General features: G+C 38.2%; 1 protein-coding gene across 4 annotated transcripts in view; it reads left to right on the top strand.

The window, feature by feature from the left end:
• Nucleotides 1-18509, top strand: part of STK31 (serine/threonine kinase 31) — an 85431-nt gene extending 66922 nt beyond the window's left edge. For all 4 annotated transcript variants that reach the window (XM_070787944.1, XM_070787943.1, XM_070787941.1 and 1 more), the window contains exons 23-24: nucleotides 13921-13989; nucleotides 18192-18509. In XM_070787944.1, the coding sequence (XP_070644045.1) occupies nucleotides 13921-13989; nucleotides 18192-18419 (297 nt within the window). In that variant the 3' untranslated portion in view covers nucleotides 18420-18509. The remainder of the gene's footprint in view (nucleotides 1-13920; nucleotides 13990-18191) is intronic.
• Nucleotides 18510-23233: the final 4724 nt, after the last annotated feature.

The raw sequence follows: 23233 nt of genomic DNA, 5'->3' as shown, positions 1-23233 counted from the left end.
ATGCTGGGAGGGATTGGGGGCAGGAGGAGAAGGGGATGACAGAGGATGAGATGGCTGGATGGCATCACTGACTTGATGGATGTGAGTCTGGGTGAACTCTGGGAGTTGGTGATGGACAGGGAGGCCTGGCGTGCTGGGATTCGTGGGGTTGCAAAGAGTCGGACATGACTGAGCGACTGATCTGATCTGATCTATACATGCAGAAAATCTCTGTGACTTTGCTTGGAACTGCATTAAATCTGTAGATCAATTTAGGGAGAATTAGCATTTTGAATAATAGACATCTTTATTAAGTCCTTTAATTCACAAATTCATTTATTTAGGCCTTTTTAAATTTATTCTATCAGTATTTTGTTATTTTTGAACTTAGAGATCCTATATATGTGTTGTTAGATTCTATACTTCAGTATTTAATTTTTTGGAGGTATTGTGATACCATAAAAAAACTAAAAAACTGTTTTCTAATTGTTCAAGTTCTTTTTAAAAACAGCTATTTTATTGATAGGAAAGTTAGTTACTGCCAAAGTTTACAGATACTTTGATCTTCTTCCTCAAAGAACTAGGTAAGTTATAATAGAAACCACAGTGTAAAATATATAAAAGGGCAAAAAAGTCAGGACCCAAGGGCTGTGTTTCAAAGTTAAACTGGAATCATTAGCAAAGGATCTCATTTCCAGAATAATGAATAGATTACTGTTACATTATGACTTTTAAAAGTTTTGGAATTAGCAAAAGTAAAAGTTAACAGCTTATTTAGTATTAAAACACTGGAATACTGACTAAATATTTTGGGATGTATCTTAAAAGATATTTTGCTTTAGGATCGTTTTTGTTGTGAGACCCATATTAAATGACAGAGACATTCTGAAAACTGCCTTTAACTACAGAAAATTTTAGTATTTGAGTGTTGGCAACCCTCCCACCTCTAGCAGTAAGTCTTCTTTTAACTGGTACATTCTTAAAATTGCTTGTATTAAGGGTTCTTTTGTATATTTCCAGGTTATAATGAAATTCTTAAAGGCATTTCTAGAAGGCAGTTTTAAAAATTAGAGCAGTTCTGATGTTATACTGAAAAAAAAATTTTTGTAGGTGCTACTGTGAGGAAGCAGAATAATTTTAAAATGAAGAGTGAATGTTTTTTTCTTTTATTCAAGTATCACTTTTTCAATTTGGCCTTCTTTAAAATGCAACTCTTTTTCCCCAGCTTTAGTCTTCTCTTAACATACTATTGATGTCTTTTGTCTTTTTTATCGTCTGCCTCTATCCATAGAATGTAATCTCCTTTTAGGCAGCTTGTCTGTCTTGTTTGCTACTGTATCCTGTGCCTGGAAGTGTTCCTGGTTGTAGTGCTGTCACTGCAATAGTAACTGAACAAAAGCATTCCTTTGTGGGTAGCAAATTGGACATTTAAATTTTAGCACAAAGAGTTGGACACGACTGAGCGACTGAACTGAACTGATGTGCTGAAGTATTAGGTTTTTCTTTTCTTTTTCTTTTAAATAAAATGTTTCTTGTTTCCTGAGTGAAACAAGATCAGTAGATGAACTCTCCACCATGGTCACTTACACCTTTCTTTGCAACCTTATTTGAAGATTTTCTTTTTTATTCCAACTCCAAAGATATTCCTAGATGATGTTAGTGGCCATATTGATCACCCGTGGAACAACTTTGTTGTTGTTCAGGCTCTCAGTCATGTCTGATTCTTTGTGACCCCATGACTGCAGCACGCTAGGCTTCCCTATCATTTTTTGGACGTTCTTAACAATTTGAGACCCATGTCTTCATGAAATTTCAGTTACTTTACAAAACCAGGATTTTGTGATTTCCTATAATTTTTCTTTTACAAAAGTAGTAGAATCCAATCCAGTACGTTTTTATCTGGACAAGACTTTCTATCTTCTCATTTTACTATAACTACTCTCACATCTACTGTGTGTTTGTTAGCTATCTTCCCTTTCTGCCAAATAAATCAGCAAACTCCTAGCTTCTCTTCCTTTCTTCTTCAGCTTTGGGCTTCATCATAGAACATCTAGACCACCCTGTAGTCCCTTTGACTCCTATTCTTCTGCTTAGCCTCGTTACACAATCTTCACTTTTAGATGTTTTGTAATCTGCTTTATATGCTTTTAGAAAAATCTTTTCCCTTTAAGGTTTTATTTCTTGAGAATAACTTTATAAAAGATACATGTATTTGATTTTTCTTCAAAGTATGACTAAACATTATATTTATTCATTTAAGGACATTACTGGGCTTCCCTTGTGGCTCAACTGGTATGCAAATCCAAGAATCCACCTGCAATGCGGGAGACCTGGGTTCTATCCCTGAGTTGGGAAGATCCCCTGGAGAAGGGAAAGGCTACCCACTCCAGTATTCTGGCCTGGATAGTCCACGGGGTGGCAAAGAGTCGGACACGACTGAGCGACTTTAAGGACGTTATTATGTCTATTTATAACATGGTGATAACATCCTCCTTTGTTGGGAGCACATAATAAGTAACTAAAGTACTTATTAAGTACTTTTTGAACTTTATCTCATTGCGTTCTCCTAAACAATTGTGTGAAGGGAGCACATCATTATCCAAAGTGTAGACATTAGGCATGTGAGAGTCAGAGAAGGATACCACTTCTTAAGTGATGCCTTGTTGCAGAATTTCTGTGTCTTGAGGCTCCATGCAGGACCACCTGCTACATTCACATCACATATTCAGCCTTGGAGGTACAGCCTTCACTGAAGCCAATTGATGAACAGTTGCAAAAGGGGCTCAGGCTTCAGAGATAAGCTGCTAAGTGCCATTGCAGTGACTACTGTGAAGACCCTTACATTTTACAGTGCCCTATTAAGACATCTCCAACCTTGAGTTCTTTGATGAGATGTCCTCCTTCTAGAAAGTCTTGAATGGATGTAACACTTACATTTAGAGTTCAGGTATACCTTTGGCACATTATGCTTCATTTTGATATTTAATCCCAAAATGAGAGACAAGGGAAAAGTAATATTCCATGTCTTGTTTTTCCTTTTAGACTCAGGTAATGTGATCAATGATGAGTGCCTCTCAAAAAATACTCCAATTAAGAGAAAATCTCAGAGAAGGAAAATGGATGGCAGCCCCTTAAAATCTGAAAGTGATTCTAACATCATAATTAAGTAGACTGAGTGGAATAGATCTCATTATTATGGAGTTGGGTGTAGGAGGATTAAGGGTTCCTAGCTGAATGGAACTACTGACATCTCTTAATGCCCTCTGTGCAGGAATTTCATGTTTCTGAACTTGCTCTGAGATCCAGCCAAGAATCTCAGACTTATCATTGATTTCTTATTGGATCTAAATGCAGACAACGTGGAATTCACTTCTCAAAGTGTGAATTGAGGGATCATTTATAATGTCTACCCATGTTTTTACTCTTTTCTTTGTTCTTTCTTGTTCCTGATGTTACAGTGTTTCTTCTTTTATCATTTCCTTTCTGTTTTAAGAACTTGTTTTTGCCATTCTTTTAAGGTAAGTCCCCTGATCAAAAAGTCTTTAGTTTTCCTTCATCGGAGAGCATCTTAACTGCACCTTCATTTCTGAAGAATATTTTTTGCTGGTACAGAATTCCGAGTTTATAGTTCTTTTTTTTCATTGCTTAAAAAATGCTATTCAGCTTTTTTTGGACCTTCTTGGTCTCGTGAAAAATCCATTGTTATTTGAATCATTATTCCTCTGTAGGTAATTTTTCTCTCCATCTGGTTTTAAGATTTTTTTCTGTCAGTATTTTTCTGAAGTTTGATTATGATGTGTCTTAGCATGGATTTCTTTGGGTTTAACTTTGGGGTTTGTTCAGGTGCACTTTGTTTGTTTTTCAGCAAATATGTAAAATTTGGTTCAGGTATTACTCCTGTAGTTTGTTAGTCTTACACTCTCCTTTTTTTCTGAGATTGATGATACACATTTTGAATCTTTTGTTATTGTCCCACAGGTCCTGAGTCTCTGCTCATTTTCTTTCTCTTGTTCAAATTGGGTATTTCGTGGTATTTCTGTCTTCAATCTCATTGGTGCTTTCCATTGTCATATTTATTCTATATTGAGCCAGTCCAGTGAGTTTTTTCTTTCTGTTGTTCTCTTGTTGTTTTTCAGTTCTAAAATTTCTATTTGATTTTCTCTATTGCTTCTGTCTTCTTTGCTGAGGCTTTCTTTTTTTTTCTTTCATGCAGGTTTCTAATTGGTCTCTGAGCATTGTTATGATGGTTATTTTAAAATCTTTGTCAGATAATCCCTATATCTGTGTCATCTTGATGTCTGTTGATTATCTTTTTCTCATTTAAGATCTTGTTGGTTTTTAGTTTGACGTGATTTTTAACTGTAGCCTGAACATTTCTGGTATTATGTTCTGAGACTGTGCATCCTATTTAGTCTTTTTTTTTTCTTTGCAGACAGTTACCTTGTATAGGTGTAGTGTACAGTTTCAGATGAAATTAGATCTGCAGCTCACCTCTGAGCTCAGCTGACACCACCTCAGCAAAAGTGAAATGCTGATTTGCACTCTGCTTTACCTCTTCTTTTCCCTGGTGGGTAGGAGAGGAAATCATCTCTCTATTGACTCCTGTTGATACTGGGGAGAGGGGGAGCAAAGTGTTAAACTATTACTGCCTTGTTGCTGCCTTGTGAGGGTATAAGTTTCATTTCCACTGGCGTGGTCCTGCTGACCCTTGGGGAATAGAGAGGGAAAATAGAGTGCTGGCTAAGAGTGCCTACACTACTTTTTCTGCTTTGTTGCTGCTGAGGGCAGAGTAGAAGATACCTCTCTGCTGGGTCCCATTGGCAGTACCAGTTTGGGTAGATTGAAGCTAGTGCCATCATATACAACTTTGTTCTGCCTCTTTGTTGATGGTTAGGGTGGAGGTCCAACTCCCCACTCAGCTTTCCTGACACAGTTTTTCCCTTGGTATTTGGCTGGAATAGAGACTATGACTATATTCTTTGCAGCCAAAGATGGAGAAGCTCTATACAGTCAGCTAAAATAAGACTGGGAGCAGATTGTGGCTCAGATCATGAACTCCTTATTGCCAAATTCAGACTTAAATTGAAGAAAGTGGGGAAAACCACTAGACCATTCAGATATGACCTAAATCAAATCCCTTATGATTATACAGTGGAAATGAGTAATAGATTTAAGGGACTAGATCTGATACACAAAGTGACTGATGAACTATGGACGGAGGTTTGCGATATTCTACAGGAGACAGGGATCAAGACCATCCCCAAGAAAAAGAAAAGCAAAAAAGCAAAATGGCTGTCTGAGGAGGCCTTACAAATAGCAGTGAAAAGAAGAGAAGTGAAAAGCAAAGGAAAGATATACCCATTTGAATGCAGAGTTCCAAAGAAGAGCAAGGAGAGATAAGAAAGCCTTCCTCAGCGATCAGTGCAAAGAAATAGAGGGAAAAAATAGAAAATGAGAGATACCAAGGGAACATTTCATGCAAAGATGGGCTTAATAAAGACAGAAAGGGTATGGACCTAACAGAAGCAGAAGATAATTAAGAAGAGGTGGCAAGAATACACAGAAGAACTATACAAAAAAGATCTTCATGACCCAGATAATCACGATGGTGTGATCACTCACCTAGAGCCAGACATCCTGGAATGTGAAGGCCAGTGGGCCTTAGGAAGCATCACTACGAACAAAGCCAGTAGAGGTGATGGAATTCCAGTTGAGCTCTTTCAAATCCTGAAAGATGATGCTGTGAAAGTGCTGCACTCAATATGCCAGCAAATTTTGAAAACTCAGCAGTGGCCACAGGACTGGAAAAGGTCAGTTTTCATTCCATTCCCAAAGAAAGGCAATTCCAAAGAATGCCCAAACTACCACACAGTTGCACTCATCTCACATGCTAGTAAAGTAATGCTCAAAATTCTCCAAGACAGGCTTCAGCAATATGTGAACTGTGAATTTCCAGATGTTCAAGCTGGTTTTAGAAAAGGCAGAGGAACCAGAGATCAAATTGCCAACGTCTGCTGGGTCATTGAAAAAGCAAGAGAGTTCCAGAGGAACATCTATTTCTGCTTTATTGACTATGCCAAAGCCTTTTACTGTGTGGATCACAATAAACTGGAAAATTCTGACAGAGATGGGAATACCAGACCACCTGATGTGCTTCTTAAGAAACTATGCAGGTCAGGAAGCAACAGTTAGAACTGGACATGGAACAACAGACTGGTTCCAAATAGGAAAAGAAATACGTCAAGGCTGTAGATCGTCACCCTGCTTATTTAACTTATATGCAGAGTACATCATGAGAAACGCTGGGCTGGAAGAAGCACAAGCTGGAATCAAGATTGCTGGGAGAAATATCAATAACCTCAGATATGCAGAGGACACCACCCTTAGGGCAGAAAGCGAAGAAGAACTAAATAGCCTCTTGATGAAAGAGAAGAGTGAAAAGGTTGGCTTAAAGCTCATCATTCAGAAAACTAAGATCATGGCATCTGGTCCCATCAGTTCAGTTCAGTTCAGTTGCTCAGTCCTGTCCGACTCGTTTCGAGCCCATGAATCGCAACACCTCAGGCCTCCCTGTCCGTCACCAACTCCGTCCATCTAGTCAGTGATGCCATCCAGCCATCTCATCCTCTGTCGTCCCCTTCTCCTCCTGCCCCCAATCCCTCCCAGCATCAGAGTCTTTTCCAATGAGTCAACTCTTCGCATGAGGTGGCCAAAGTACTGGAGGTTCAGCTTTAGCATCATTCCTTCCAAAGAAATCCCAGGGCTGATTTCCTCAGAATGGACTGGTTGGATCTCCTTGCAGTCCAAGGGACTCTCAAGAGTCTTCTCCAACACCACAGTTCAAAAGCATCAGTTCTTTGGTGCTCAGCCTTCTTCACAGTCCAACTCTCGCATCCATACATGACCACAGGAAAAACCATAGGCTTGACTAGATGGACCTTTGTTGGCAAAGTAATGTCTCTGCTTTTGAACATGCTATCTAGGCTGGTCATAACTTTCCTTCCAAGGAGTAAGCATCTTTTAATTTCATGGCTGCAGTCACCATCTGCAGTGATTTTGGAGCCCAAAAACATAAAGTCTGACACTGTTTCCACTGTTTTCCCCATCTATTTCCCATGAAGTAATGGGACCAGATGCCATGATCTTCGTTTTCTGAATGTTGAGCTTTAAGCCAACTTTTTCACTCTCCACTTTCACTTTCATCAAGAGGCTTTTGAGTTCCTCTTCACTTTCTGCCGTAAGGGTGGTGTCATCTGCATATCTGAGGTTATTGATATTTCTCCTGGTAATCTTGATTCCAGCTTGTGCTTCTTCCAGCCCAGCGTTTCTCATGATGTACTCTGCAGAGAAGTTAAATAAGCAGGGTGACAGTATTACAGCCTTGATGTACTCCTTTTCCTATTTGGAACCAGTCTGTTGTTCCATGTCCAGTTCTAACTGTTGCTTCCTGACCTGCATACAAATTTCTCAAGAGGCAGATCAGGTGGTCTGGTATTCCCATCTCTTTCAGAATTTCCCAGTTTATTGTGATCCACACAGTCAAAGGCTTTGGCATAGTCAATGAAGCAGAAATAGATGTTTTTCTGGAACTCTATTGCTTTTTTGATGATCCAGCGGATGTTGGCATTTGATCTCTGGTTCCTCTGCCTTTTCTAAAACCAGCTTGAACATCAGGAAGTTCACAGTTCAGATATTGCTGAAACCTGGCTTGGAGAATTTTGAGCATTACTTTACTAGCGTGTGAGATGAGTGCAATTGTGTGGTAGTTTGAGCATTCTTTGGCATTGCCTTTCTTTGGGATTGGAATGAAAACTGACCTTTTCCAGTCCTGTGGCCACTGCTGAGTTTTCCAAATTTGCTGGTTCCGTCACTTCGTGGTAAATAGATGGAGAAACAGTGGCTTACTTTATTTTGGGGGGCTCCAAAATCACTGCAGATGGTGATTGCAGCCATGAAATTAAAAGACAAAATTAAAAGCTTCCTCCTTGGAAGGAAAGTTATTACCAACCTAGACAGCATATTAAAAAGCAGAGACATTACTTTGTCAACAAAGATCCGTCTAGTCAAGGCTGTGGTTTTTCCAGTAGTCATGCATGGATGTGAGAGTTGGACTGTAAAGAAAGCTGAGCACCGAGGAATTGATGCTTTTGAACTGTGGTGTTGGAGAAGACTCTTGAGAGTCCCTTGGACTGCAAGGAGATTCAACCAGTCCATCCTAAAGGAGATCAGTCCTGAGTGTTCATTGGAAGGACTGATGTTGAAACTGAAACTCCAATACTTTGGCCACCTGATGCGAAGAGCTGAGTCATTTGAAAAGACCCTGATGCGGGAAAGATTGAGGGCAGGAGGAGAAGCGGATGACAGAGGATGAGATGGCTGGATGGCATCACCGACTCAATGGAGATGAGTTTGGGTAAACTCTGGGAGTTGATGATGGACAGGGAGGCCTGACATGCTGGGGTTCATGGGGTCACAAAGAGTCAGACATGACTGAGCTACTGAACTGAACCAAAAACATTTTCTGTTCTACAAGACCCTATTCCCAGTCCTTTGACTAGATGTAGTAGGCTTTTCTTGGGACTTTTTTGTTCTGTGGCTCTTGCCATTTCTGGGTTGCAGACTTCTCTAGCATCCAGTGTGAGATATAGCAGAGTCAAAAATAAAACCCTCGGATTTCACCATTGTATCATTTCTTAAGTCCCAAGGTTCCTTGTCACTTCACCTTCTTCTTTCCATTTTACCTTCTCATTTCCACCTTTCTGGGTCATCTTAGGTTTGTTGATTGTTTTTATTCGGATTTAAAAGTGGATACTAGTGTGAAATGGGAGCCCTTGAATACCACGGGAAGTGAATGTTTTTGAAGAATGTTGACATCCCATCAGTCTCAGTTCTGTTAGGTCTCAGAGCTTTTTTTTAGTCGTTTAACCTGCCCACAGCCTGTTCATTCTCATATTTCCTTCAATGATTACTTAAACCTTTAACTGCTATCCTCAGGCCCCTGCCTAAATTTCATCCCCATTCATTTAAGTAGACCTTGGCCTTAAAAAAAGAAAAACAGAAACTGAGATCATGGTAATGTGCTTTCCATCGAATTTCAGTGCTTCTGTTTACAAACTGGTTGTGTCTTTACCCAGTTTTCTGTCTTCTACTCCTGTCTCAGAGAATAAAAGTGCTCCTCCTCCATTGCAAGCCTTCCGGATGTGCCCTTGACCTTCACTGTATCTTTAGTCTATTTTTCTTACTTTTCACCTTTCCTTCAGCCTAAAATTATGGGTAAGTCTGATCTAGCTGCAAAAATATCTACAGTAATTATTTTCTATGATACACCACCTACTAAATTCTTTTTTTTGCTTTATATTTGGGCATTTCTTTTAATCCTCTTTAGTACTGCCTATCTATTAAACATTAGCATTTCTAAGGACTTAGCTCACAACCTGCTGAAGTTTTCACTTACAGACCTCCCTTGGCTGGTGTCTTTTATTTTCATAACTTCTTGTGTCACCTGTTTGTTGTGATTCTCACATTTAAGAGTAAATCTTGAATGATTTGCATTGTTGCACAACAGAAACCGACACAGAATTGTAAAACAGTGTTCCTCCAATTAAAAATACATCAATTAATTTTTAAAAAAGTAATCTAGTCCTTTTGCCAGAGCTTCCTTCTGGCTAACTTTACCTTCATTTTTACAAAATACCTTGTCTTGTTCCAGAAAGGCTATAAGGCAGTTCATGGGGGTATTGAAAACAGAACAGGACATTATATATTGAAGATGAGAAGAAAGAAAAAAAGGATGTGGATATAAAGTGGAGCCATGAATGGGAGTGCTTCAAAATGCACACCACAAAAACCTATTTAAAGCTGATAATATACAATGTGTATGTTGCCATTCCTTTCTTCTGTGCTCATAGTAGACCCTGCAACATAATAATCATGTTCGCTGAGCTCTTATATATGACCTCAAACAGCACCCATTAAGAAGTAGCACTGACTGAACAGAGTTGGTATTTATAAACAAGCCCATTTCCCATCCCTGATGAATGAGTCACTAGGATAGCTCTTATCTTTCTTCCAACCATTATGAGAAACCTAATCTGTTGTACAAATAATCATCCCTCAGGTAAAAGCAAGTCAGGCAGTAGGACAAGCACAGTTATTGTCTTAACTATTGTGGAAAGTTGTACATATTTAAAGCAAAGGAAGAAATAAGGAAACCCCTTATCTTCAGCCAGATTCAACTATTGTCAATATTTAATTATAGTTGTTCTTGGTAATAAGACCAGGGATCCTCATAGAGATAGTATATACATTGCTGACTATATGTTCTAGTTCAGTTCAGTTCAATCCAGTTGCTCAGTTGTGTCTGACTCCTTGCGACACCATGAATCGCAGCATGCCAGGCCTCCCTGTCCATCACCAACTCCCAGAGTTCACCCAAACTCAATGTGCATCGAGTCAGTGATGCCATCCAGCCATCTCATTCTCTGTCTTCCCCTTCTCCTCCTGCCCCCAATCCCTCCCATCATCAAGGTCTTTTCCAATGAGTCAACTCTTCGCATGAGGTGGCCAAAGTATTGGAGTTTCAGCTTCATCATCAGTCCTTCCAATGAACATCCAGGACTGGTCTCCTTTAGGATGGACTGGTTGGATCTCCTTGCAGTCCAAGAGACTCAAAAGAGTCTTCTCTAGCACCACAGTTCAGAAGCATCAGTTCTTCAGCGCTCAGCTTTCTTCACCGTCCAACTCTCACATCCATACATGACCACTGGAAAAACCATAGCCTTGACTAGACGGACCTTTGTTGGCAAAGTAATATCTCTTCTTTTTAATATGCTATCTAGGTTGGTCATAACTTTCCTTCCAAGGAGTAAGCGTCTTTTAATTTCCTGACTGCAGTCATTATCTGCAATGATTTTGGAGCCCCAAAAAATAGTCTGACGCTGTTTCCACTGTTTCCCCATCTATTTCCCATGACGTGATGGGACCAGATGCCATGATCTTCGTTTTCTGAATGTTGAGCTTTAAGCCAACTTTTTCACTCTCCTCTTTAAGTTTCATCAAGAGGCTTTTTAGTTCCTCTTCAAACTCTTGCTTTTTCAATGATCCAGTGGATGTTGACAATTTGATCTCTGGTTCCTCTCCATTTTCTAAAACCAGCTTGAACATCTGGAAGTTCACGGTTCACATATTGCTGAAGCCTGGCTTGGAGAATTTTGAGCCTTACTTTACTAATATGTTCTAAGTTACCTGAAATTTAAAAAAAGTAGATAACACTCATGGAGTGTGTGCCATGCATCAGTTATTTTTAAGTATTTAACCACTTTAATTCTTACATTATCCTTATAAGTGAGGAACCTGAGGTAAAGAGAAATGAGATGATTTGTCCCAAATCCCCATGGCTGGTAATAAGTGGTTTTGTGTTATTTGGATAAATATTCAGAAGTAAAATAGCTGAGTCATATAAAAGTTCTGTTCCTAATTGAGGATTCTCTCTACTGTTTTACACAGCAGCTGCACTAATTTACGGTCTCATCAATAGTCTACAAAGGTTCCAAGGTTCCTTTTTTCCCACATCCTCTGCAATACTTGTTCTTTCTTGTCTTTTTGATAATAGCTTTTTTCACAGTTGTGTGTCTACCCCTATTCTACTGGTATGAGTGTTTTAACAGTTTGACCAAAGTGCTGAAGCCTTCTATTTAAGTTGCTTTACCCACCCCACTTTTAAATATCATTCTGTTGAACATCAAAATAGTGTTATAACTTCTGTTTCAGTCATCATATATGATTTAGGAAACTCATGATAGGAAGGAAAGTCTTTGGTATTTATTCATGTGTCTGTTCTTTACATTGTCATTTCCTCTTTTCTAATGCTCCAATACTCCTTTTTTAGAAAAATTATTTCCTTTCTGTTTGAAGTATTTCCTTTAGCCATTCTTTAACAGTGACAAATTCCTTTAGTTTTCCATCATCTGAAAACTGCTTGATTTCACCTTCTTTCCTGAGAGTTTCACTGAATACAGAATTTGTGGTTGAAAGTTCTTTCTTTTTATCGGTTGAGAATGTGCCACTTATTGTTTCCATGGTTTTGCATGAGAAATTTTCCTTTATTCAAATTTCTATTACCGTGTAGGTAATGTTTCTTACGCTTATTTTCACTTAAAATTTTTCTTTGCTTTCAGTTTTCATAAATGTTATTAATTTTTGTTAATTTCATTAGTCTTCATTAATTTCATTAATTTACTTTGTTTTTAGAAATGTAGTTTTCTTTGAGTTTACCCTATTTGAGTCATCTTTTTTAAAAAACTGTGTATTAAAGAGAATTCCTAATTTTTATTGTGATACTGTGATTGTGTCAAAATGAGAATTTATCTCTTTTTAGTGAAAGAAAGTCAGAAGATGCCTTGTCATTATGTTGTAGTCCAGTTCTGGGACTTTTCATCAGTTTGCCTTCCTCTTTTGACCTGTGGAGCTCTCCTTTGATTATATGTTATGTTATCTCCAACCTTTATAGTTGTACTTAGTGATGAGGAACAGGAAGAGATTAGAAGTGGCTTTGCTCATTTTTTAATTATTATATATGGAATTTATTTGGATCTGAATTTAAATGATATAAAAGTACAAGTATGAGATGATTAAAAATTTGAAAACTTGATATTTTATATTAATTTTTAATGTATTGTGATTCTGTCAAAATAAGACTTTATCTTTTAGAAATATCTCTTCATGGCAGATAGGTAGGGAAGAGTGGAAACAGTGACAGATTTTATTTTCTTGGGTGCCAAAATCACTGTGGATGGTGACTGCAGCCATGAAATTAAAAGATGCTTGTTCCTTGGAAGAAAAAACAATGAAAAATATAGATAGCAAGTAAAAAAGCAGAGACATCACTTTGCCAATAAAGGACTGTATAATCAAAGCTATGGTTTTTCCAGTAGTCATGTATGGATGTGAGAGTTTGACCATAAAGAAGGCTGAGCACCACAGAATTGATGCTTTCCAATTGTGGTGCTGGAGAAGACTCTAGAGAATCCCTTGGACTGAAGGGAAATCAAACCAGTCAATCCTAAAGGAAATCAATCCTTAATATAATTGGAAGAATTGATGCTAAAGCGCCAATACTTTGGCCACCTGATGCAAAGTGCTGGTTCATTGGAAATGACCTTGGTGCTGCAAAAGACTGAGGACAGGAGGAGAAGCAGGCAGCAGAGGATGAGATGATTGAATAGCATCACTGACTCAACGCACAGGAGTTTGAACAAACTCTGGGAGATAGTGGAGGACAGGAAAACCTGGTGTGCTACAGGTCCTGGGTTCGCAAAGAGTCAGACACAACTTAGTGACAGAACAACAAGTGTGATTTTGTGATTATGTCAAAATAAGACTTGATCTTTTAGAAGTATCTACTAAAATATTTAGAGATAAAATTATGAGATGTGTAGAATTTGCCTCAAAAATAATATGCGTGGATTTGTACATAGGGCAAAAGTGGTCATTGGTTGATGGTTGTCAGGGCTGGGTGATGGATACATGGGATTTAGAGTTATCTTTGTACATGTAAGAAATTCTTCATATTTAATAATTCATAAAATTTTAACAAGAATTTCTTGAACACAGGTATTAGGGAAGAAGGAAACTTGCATGATAAATTGTGTTTAACGTATGAGTATTGGTGAAACCAACACCTTATAAGCCACTACATTTTAATATATTTGCTTGTAAAATGAAGTATTAAATGTGCTTAGAGTGTGTGCATTGGTATGTTAGGGACCCCAGGGACTGTTTTGTAGTTATTATTATGAAAGTTTTTTTTGTTTTGCAAGGACTAATATGCTTTCTTTGAGTTCTTCTCTTCTCTCTAGAACCTGAACAGTTTCAGAGTTGCCTTTGCTGTAGGATCGGTATTTTAGTATGTATGGAATTTATTCATTCTCATTTCTTTAACAGCTTTCAGTTCAGAATCAGGAATTTGAAACTAATGAGGATGGAATCCCAAAGATGGATCAGTTTCATTTGGTATGTGACCTTTTTGTCATTTACTTGTTGGAAACCTGTGATATAGGTGTGAGCAGTAGTATCAACTTACTTAACTGAAGAAGTCCTCTAATTTTTGTAAGAATACAAATAACATTCCCAGTAAAGAAGTACTGAAAATATTCAAGTGCCCTACTTACACCATTGCCAGAAACTTATTGCTAGAGATTACTACTGGAATTTTTCAAATAAATTATATAGTCTGTGTAATAATTAAGGAAAAGCAGTAGTTTCTGTATCTTCAAAGATAATATTTTATTAAAATTAGTGTTCTACTACTTTTTATAAGTACCTAGCTGTATCTTTCAGAGAAGGCAGTGGCACCCCACTCCAGTACTCTTGCCTGGAAAATCTCATGGACGGACGCACCTAGTAGGCTGCAGTCCATGGGGTCGCTAAGAGTCGGACACGACTGAGCGACTTCACTTTCACTTTTCATTTTCATGCATTGGAGAGGGAAATGGCAACCCACTCCAGTGTTCTTGACTGGAGAATCCCAGGGCCCGAGGAGCCTGGTGGGCTGCCGTCTGTGGGGTCGCACAGAGTCAGACATGACTGAAGCGACTTAGCAGCAGCAGCAGCAGCAGCTGTATCTTTTCTTTGTCATACGTCTATGTTATTCATATTGCTTTGAGATATACATATGTATACAACCAACATATTTTGAGTATCTGTTCTATATCAGGAATTGAACTAGGGTCTGCTTTTTAGGATTGAAACATTGAAGAAATTAATCATTTAGAAATATGAACAAGTAAACAACCAATATCTGTATATATAGAGTATTAAGAAAATAGTTTGGTGGAAGCTAATATTTAATTTGTCAGGAAAAGATGGAGGGAAGAAGCTGTTCATGAATGCCACCACATAGTTATTTGAAGTGAATCTTCAAGGTTGAATTAGGATTTTATGAAAGTTAGAATGAGGTACTAGACATTTCAGGTAAAGACAGTATCTGAACTAAGACACGAAAATATTAAAGTCTTTTGTAATGGAATCATCCCCAGTGTGACTAGATGTTAAGGGGTTAAATATGGCAGTAAACAAGTCTATAAAGTATAATGACCTTCCCTGGTGGTTCAGTGGTTACAAATCCTCCTACCATTGCAGGGGACATGGGTTTGCTCCCTGGTCTGGGAAGATTTCACATATTGCAGGGCAGCTAAGGCTGTGGGTTGCAACTGCTGAAGCCCGCATGCCCTAGAGCCCTTGTTCTGCAACGAGAAGCCAGCACAGTGAGAAGCCCACACATCACAACTAGAAAACAGCCCCTCTTAGCACAAATAGAGAAAGGTCTCACGCAGCAATGAAGATCCAGTGCAGCCAAAAAATAATAATAATTTTTTTTTAAGTATAATGATCAGGCTGTAAAAGTTCTCTTGCCAGTTTTTTTTAAAGAAATTATTTATTTTATGTTTTACAACTGCTTTTATGGCTTTAAGAGCAATTTTAAGATTTATAGAAAAAGTGAATAGAAGGTAGAGATTTCCCATGTATCTCCTTCTCTCTTACACACAGTTTATCCATTATCAACATTCCCTCCCAGAGTTATTTGTTGCAGTTGATACCTCCATTGACACATCGTTGTTGCCTTAAGTCCATCATTTATATTAGGGCTTACTCTTAGTGTGGTACATTCTTAAAGTTTGAACACATGTATAATGCCATGTATCTACCATTAATATACAGAGTATTTTCACTGCCCTAAAAATCCTCTATAGTCTACCTGTTAATCTCTACTTTCTCCAAACCCCTGAAGCCTGATATTTTTCTTGTCTCCATAGTTTTGACTTTTCCAGAATGTCATGTAGTTGGAATCATACAGTATGTAGCCTCTTAAAATTGGCTTTTTTCCACATAATCGTATGCACGTAAGATTCCTTCACATCTTTTTATGGTTTGATAGTTCATTTATTCTTAGCCTTTATCCATTATCTGTATCTACCACAGTCTATTTATACGTTCACCTACCGAAGGACAACTTGGTTGTTTCCAGGTTTTGACAAATTATGAATGAAACTGCAGTAAACATCCATGTGCAGGTTTTTGTGTGGACATAAGTTTTTATTTCCTTGGAGTGCAATTGTTGGATTATATGGTAATAGTATTTTTAAATAGTATAGTTTTTAATAGTAGTTTTAAATAATATAGAACTGTCTTCTAAGTACCATTTTTGAGTTTTGGTTGCCATCAGCAATAAATGAGAGTTGCTCCACAGCCTGACTGCTATTCAGTCAGTATTTTGGGTTGTGGCCATTCTTACAGATGTATACTAGTATCTCATTGGGCTTTCCGGGTGACTTAGTGGTAAAGGATTTGTCTCCCAATGCAGGAGACACAGGTTCTGTCCCTGGCTTAGGAAGATCCCAAGGAAATGACAACCCACTCCAGTCTCCTTACCTGGAAAATCCCATGACAGAGGAGTCTAGCAGGCCACAGTCCACGAGGTCACAAATGAATCAGACACACACAGTGACTAAACAATAAAAACAATACATACTAAAGATAACTATTGAAAGGTTGTTGCTGAACCAGGAAAGACGCTGGGATTCTTCGCCTCCAGAGGAGAATAATTCAATCTGGGACCAGAGACGAGTCTTGATTGCTCAGAGCTTTTATGTAATAAAGTTTTACTGAAGTATAAAAGATAGAGAAAGCTTCTGACATAGACATCAGAAGGGGGCAGAAAGAGTACCCCCTTGCTTGTGTTAGCAAGGGAGTTACATACTTTTTATGTAACAAACACAGGCAGACGCTGCCTGCAATGCAGGAAACCTGGGTTCAATTCCTGGGTTGGGAAGATCCCCTGGAGAAGGAAATGGCAACCCACTCCAGTATTCTTGCTTGGAGAATCCTGTGGACAGAGGAGCCTGGTGGGCTGCAGTCCATGGGGTCGCAAAGAGTCGGACACGACTGAGCGACTTCACTTTACATGCTTTTTAATTAGTTATTACAGTAAATCAAAAGAATATCTGGAGGTTGTAAAGATCTTACTAGACCCACTCCCATAATTTACATTTTAAGGTAATAGGATTAGCCAGAAGGTTTTCAGGAAGGAGAAACTGTCCTCAAGCAGGATACATTGTTGTTATATAATCCTTAGTACAGAGTTTAAACTGAGTTGTTTGTTGTGTGATCATCAGTTATAGATACATCAGGCTTAAAGATTAAAAACGTTTTATGTGACTAAGACTAAGGAATGTAGAGGGAAAAGGGTTTGTTCTTTCCTTCTCCTTGAGAATTCCAGACCCCTATCTCCTCAAGAATCCCAGACCCTTCTCTCCTTGGGGACCCCTGGACTTCTTATCAACCTGCCAATGAATTGACTCTCTCAGTATCTTAAACATTTTAAATATGTTTAAAAACATACTCTGTAGAATGCAGTATGGGCATTGACATTCATTCAGTTACCAGATGGAAACTGAATACCTGCTCTATCACTGTGCTCATTGTTGGGGATGAAATGAGAAAGTAGAATTTCTGGTCTTATACTCCTTAGAGGACACTAGGAGTAAATAGGTAATTTTTATTCCATATGAAATGTGCTCTCATTAGAGTCATCCATAGGGAACAAAAAACAAAAAGCATACTTTGGGTGGTGGAATTAATGGAAGAACAACATTATAGTGTTATTAACATGTGATAACACAAAATAACATTCTTTGAAATCCTGATACATAATGAATTCTGACCTCCATAATGATCATTATAATGTTAGTGGTGGTGCATGTGTTTCAAGAGATCATTTCATAAGTGAAACCAAAAGCAGTTGACCAAGTAAAGGAGGCTACTATTTCAGACAGAGGCACTTCAATGTAAAATTTTCAGTGTCAAATTCTGACTAGTCCCCTAAAAAAAGGGAAAATGGAAAGTAAAAAAAATCTTAGGTGTTTTTTTGGGAATTTCACTTGTTTTTGATAAATATTTCAGTTGTGATTCTTTTCTTTTCCCTTCTGCATTACCCCCCTGTCATTTGATTCCATTGTTTTAATACTAGATTAATCCCTTTCCAATAAAAACTAGTTGATTTTGGTTAAAAGCTTTTAAAAAAATGGGAAAAATTGACTTTAGCTCTGTTATCATTAATTGAAATCATTTTTGAATTAGGTACTCCTTTTTACAAGTTTGTCCTTTTATTCATTTTGATTTTATTTTTGCTTTGTAACATCTCTTTTTTCTTGCAGGATGATAATGTCAAATCCCTCCTCTGTAGCTTGATCTGTTGTAGAAGTTCAATGACTGCCGAGCAGGTTTTGAATGCTGACTGTTTCTTGCTACCAAAGGGAAAATCAATGCCAAACTCAGAGAAAGATACTGAATACATCCCCAAAAAAGAGGAAGAAGAATTAAAGGTGAAGAACTTGGATAAAGATAAGGAAAAGACAAGAAATGGTGAAGCCAGCTTTGATTGATAGATTAGTATTCTTTTGTTATTGCAGATGTTCCTTTTAAAACCTTTGTTTAGTTTGGTTAAATAAAAAAAAATCTGAAAGTGTTCTGGAGCTAGTTGGGTTGTATCTTTGGTATTCTAGTTGTGAAAAATAAAAGATGTTTGGCTATGCAAAAAAAAAAAATGTATACTTTGAAATTTCATTTAACTGGAGTTGTTAAGAAAGGATTTTATGTCTGTAGTTACTTTTTGAAATTGCATAATCAGCCTATATTACTTGTAATAGAAAAGATTATTAGATTGTTGGACAGGTTCTATACAGAATTACAGTATGTAGGCCAGCTCACGATGAAGGGTGCTAACTTTTGTTTAACAGATGGTAGTTGGCATCTGCTTTATTCCCAGTTCTGGGAATATAAAGATAAATTTAATGTGGTCCTTACACTTAAAAGCACATACATATGTTGAGAAAGTTGGAGATCTAAACAGATCTTCATAATACAATGTAGAATATCTAATGATAGCTCTGGACAGATTTTATGTGATTACACAGAAGGGATATTCATCCTGTGGAAGAGGGGTGTCATGGAAACCTTTCTGGAGGAGGTACTACCATAGTTAAATCGTAAAGGATGAGTAGTGAAGGTGAAGGAGGATCAAGAGTACCTTCTTAGCAGAGAAAGCATGATGAGAGCACTGAGGGGAGAAGCAGTTTCTTGTGTTTAATAGAGAATAGTCATATGGGGGATATAACATGAAATACTAAAATACCTCATACCTTATAATTTTGTAGGAAATGTGGAGCTATTGAAGAATTTTAGACCACTTTGGCTCCCTCAAAATCCATCTTTTACCTACTACCAGGATAAGAGGTAGGGAGAGTGATCAAAAGGATATTATGGTAAAGTAGGTGAGCTGTGATGAAAGTAAGATCTACAGAAAGAGAAAAAGTGATGAAACATATGGGTCAGATTTATTAAATAGGCCAAGTTTTGTTTGACTTGGTGATTGGAGCTTGGTGATATGTAGACTAAAGTAGTATGTTAGAGTCTCTAAATGCCTATTCAAAAATCTAATCTTCCTTTCTTCCTTAGTAATATGTAACAGTTTTGTTTAGGATGGCAGTGTTCTTGGCTAAAAGATACATTTATCATTTTGCTTTTTAGTTTAAGCTTTTTGACTAGATTTTGCAAAGTAAGGCTCCTTTAAAGGAGCTGACTTAGACTGGAGATGTATCCTTTTATCCTGTCCTTTTCCTGTTGCCTAGAAGCTAACCTGGTGGTTAGAATCTGAGCAGTCTCCTTGGATCATGAAGTAACTTTGAGGATGAAGCTCATGAACTAGGAGGATGGAGCAGCAAGTTAGAAGAACTGATGTTTCTGGTAATTCTGGAGTGTTTGAACTACTCTCAAGATTTCATGTTACTTGAGAGAGGAAATCCTTATGTCAGAGTGTGGTCCCTCTATCAACAGACTCAGCATCACCTGGAGGCTTATTTGAAATGCAAATTCTCGGCTCCACTCTAGATTTTATAAAGAATCTGGGGGTGGAGCCTAGCTGTCTCTCTTTTTTTTTTTTGCATTTTTTTATTTTTATTTTTTTACTTTACAATATTGTATTGGTTTTGCCATACATCAACATGAATCTGCCACAGGTATACACGTGTTCCCCATCCTGAACCCTCCTCCCTCCCCCCTCCGCGTACCATCCCTCTGGATCATCTCAGTGCACCAGGACATGGAAGCAACCTAGGTGTCCATCAGCAGATGAATGGATAAGAAAGCTGTGGTACATAAACACAATGGAGTATTATGCAGCCATTAAAAGGAATACATTTGAATCAGTTCTAATGAGGTGGATGAAACTGGAGCCTGTTACACAGAGTGAAGTCTGTTTCTTAGCAAGCACTGTAAGTCATTGTTCAATCACACAGTCATGTCTGACTCTTTGCCACTCCATGGACTGCCCACACCAGGCTTCCCTGTCCATCACCAACTCCTGGAGCTTGCTCAAACTCATGTCCACTGTGTCGGTGATGCCATCTAACCATCTCATCCTCTGTAGTTCCCTTCTCCTGCCTTCAGCCTTTCCCAGCATCATGGTCTTTTCTAAGGAGTTAGTTCTTCGCATATGGTGGCCAAAGTATTGGCATTTGAGCTTCAGCATCAGTCCTTTCAATGAATATTCAGGGCTGATTTCTTTTCGGATGGACTGGTTGGATCTCATTGCAGTCCAAGGGACTCTCAAGAGGCTTCTCCAACACCACAGTTCAAAAGTTATCAATTCTTCAACGCTCAGCTTGCTTTATAGACCAACCCTCACATCCATACATGACTACTGCAAAAACCATAGCTTTGACTAGATGGACCTTTGTTGGCAAAGTAATGTCTCTGCTTTTTAATATGCTGTCTAGGTTGGTTGGTCATAGCTTTTCTTCCAAGGAGCAGGTGTTTTAATTTCATGGCTGCAGTCATCATCTGTAGTGATTTTGGAGCCCAAGAAAATAAAGTCTGTCACTGTTTGCATTGTTTCCTCATCTATTTGCCATGAAGTGATGGGACTGGATACCATGATCTTAGTTGTTTGAATGTTAATTTTTAAGCCAAACTTTTCCCTCTCCTCTTTTACCTTCATCAAGAGGCTCTGTAGTTCTTCACTTTCTGCCATAAGGGTGGTGTCATCTGCATATCTGAGGTTATTGATATTTCTCCCAGCAACCTTTATTCCAGTCATCCAGCCGGGCATTCTGCATGATGTACTCTGCATAGAGGTTAAATAAGCAAGGTGACAGTATGCAGCCTTGGCATACTCCTTTCCCAATTTGGAACAAGTCTGTTGTTCCATATCTGCTTCTAACTGTTGCTTCTTGACCTGCATACAGGTTTTGCAGGAGGCAGGTAAGGTGTCTGATACTGCCATCTCAAGAATTTTCCACAGCTGTTGTAATCCATACAGTCAAAGGCTTTGGCATAGTCATTAAAGCAGAAGTAGATGTTTTTCTGGAACTCTCTTGCTTTTTTGATGACAGCAGATGTCAGCAATTTGGTCTCTGGTTCCTCTGCCTTTTCTAAATCCAACTTGAACATCTGGAAGTTCATGGTTCACATACTGTTGAAGCCTGGCTTGGAGGATTTTCAGCATTACTTTGATAGCTGTGAGATGAGTGCAGTTGTGCAGTAGTTAGAACAGTCTTTGGCATTGCCATTCTTTGGGATTGAAATGAAAACTGACCTTTTCCAGTCCTGTGACCACTACTGAGTTTTCCAAATTTGCTGGCATATTGAATGTAGCACCTTACCAGCATCATCTTTTAGGATTTGAAACAGCTCAACTGGAATTCCATTGCCTCCACTAACTTTGTTCTATTATAAGTCATTTTCTTCTAAATAAGTTTTTGTAATATATACTGAAGAGAACCATTGCCACACATTCAAGCTTTTGTTCCTTTTGGGGTTTCTTGTTTTACAGTAGAACTTAATTCTAGCTGATTAAGTAATAAAAAGATAGTAGTTAGGTTTTAAACCTGAATAAAAGGACAAAGAATAGAGCACTTTACTTACTATTTTAAATAAAGAATTAGATAAGCATTTTCCAGATGTGTTCTCCTGAACACTAGGCCCTTGGGATGTTCAGCACAAAAAAAGTGTGACTAGCTGTTTGGAGAGTAATGCTAAATTGAAGACTTGATCATGCATATTAGAGGGTAAAGTTTCTAAAAAGTTTTCCAGAAAAGAAATTTGTTTAGTTTTATTTAACCAACGTATGTTGGAATTGGCGCAACAATTTTTTTGTATACCTAGTAACTTCTGAAACTATAGTTTCAGATTTTGTGGCATGCCAAGTTAGATAGTAATTATTTTTACTTGTTTAAAAGTGACAAATATTAGTACTCTACTTAGAGACAAATTTCATGTGTTACTTCAGTGCCAAGATGTTCCTTGAGATACGTGTCTATATGTGTAAGGGCAATGCAGAGGCAAACAAATGTGCTCACTGCCCTGTGGGCAGTCCGAGAGAGATGCAGTGTATAATAAGCTACAGGAGCAAAACATGTTTCTCACAAAGAAGAGGAAGAGAGGAATAATGAGGTTATGGGACAGACTTCTGGCTCATTTTAGAAGTACAGTAGGATTCTGCTTATTTGGAACTGGATAAAGCAACTTAAGAACGCTCAAAGGATAGATTTGGGAAAGGGTAAGAATTTGCCTGGAGTATAGCATATTTACATTTCATGCAAAGATGGGCTTGATAAAGGACAGAAATGGTATGGACCTAACAGAAGCAGAAGATACTAAGAAGAGATGGCAAGAATACACAGAAGAACTACAAAAAAGATCTTCACGACCCAGATAATCACGATGGGGTGATCACTGACCTAGAGCCAGATATCCTGGAATGTGAAGTCAAGTGGGCCTTAGAAAGCATCACTACGAACAAAGCTAGTGGAGGTGATGGAATTCCAGTTGAGCTATTCCAAATCCTGAAAGATGATGTTGTGAAAGTGCTGCACTCAATATGCCAGCAAATTTGGAAAAGTCAGCAGTGGCCACAGGACTGGAAAAGGTCAGTTTTCATTCCAATCCCAAACAAAGGCAATGCCAAAGAATGCTCAAACTACCACACAATTGCACTCATCTCACACACTAGTAAAGTAATGCTCAAAATTCTCCAAGCCAGGCTTCTGCAATACATGAACCATGAACTTCCTGATGTTCAAGCTGGTTTTAGAAAAGGCAGAGGAACCAGAGACCAAATTGCCAACATCCGCTGGATCATTGAAAAAGCAAGAGAGTTCCAGAGGAACATCTATTTCTGCTTTATTGACTATGCCAAAGC

This window comes from Bos indicus, chromosome 4 (genome assembly GCF_029378745.1).
Source record: "Bos indicus isolate NIAB-ARS_2022 breed Sahiwal x Tharparkar chromosome 4, NIAB-ARS_B.indTharparkar_mat_pri_1.0, whole genome shotgun sequence".
NCBI lineage: Eukaryota > Metazoa > Chordata > Mammalia > Artiodactyla > Bovidae > Bos > Bos indicus.
The sequence above is the reverse complement of the archived record's forward strand: the minus strand, read 5'-3'. Positions and strand labels throughout refer to the sequence as shown.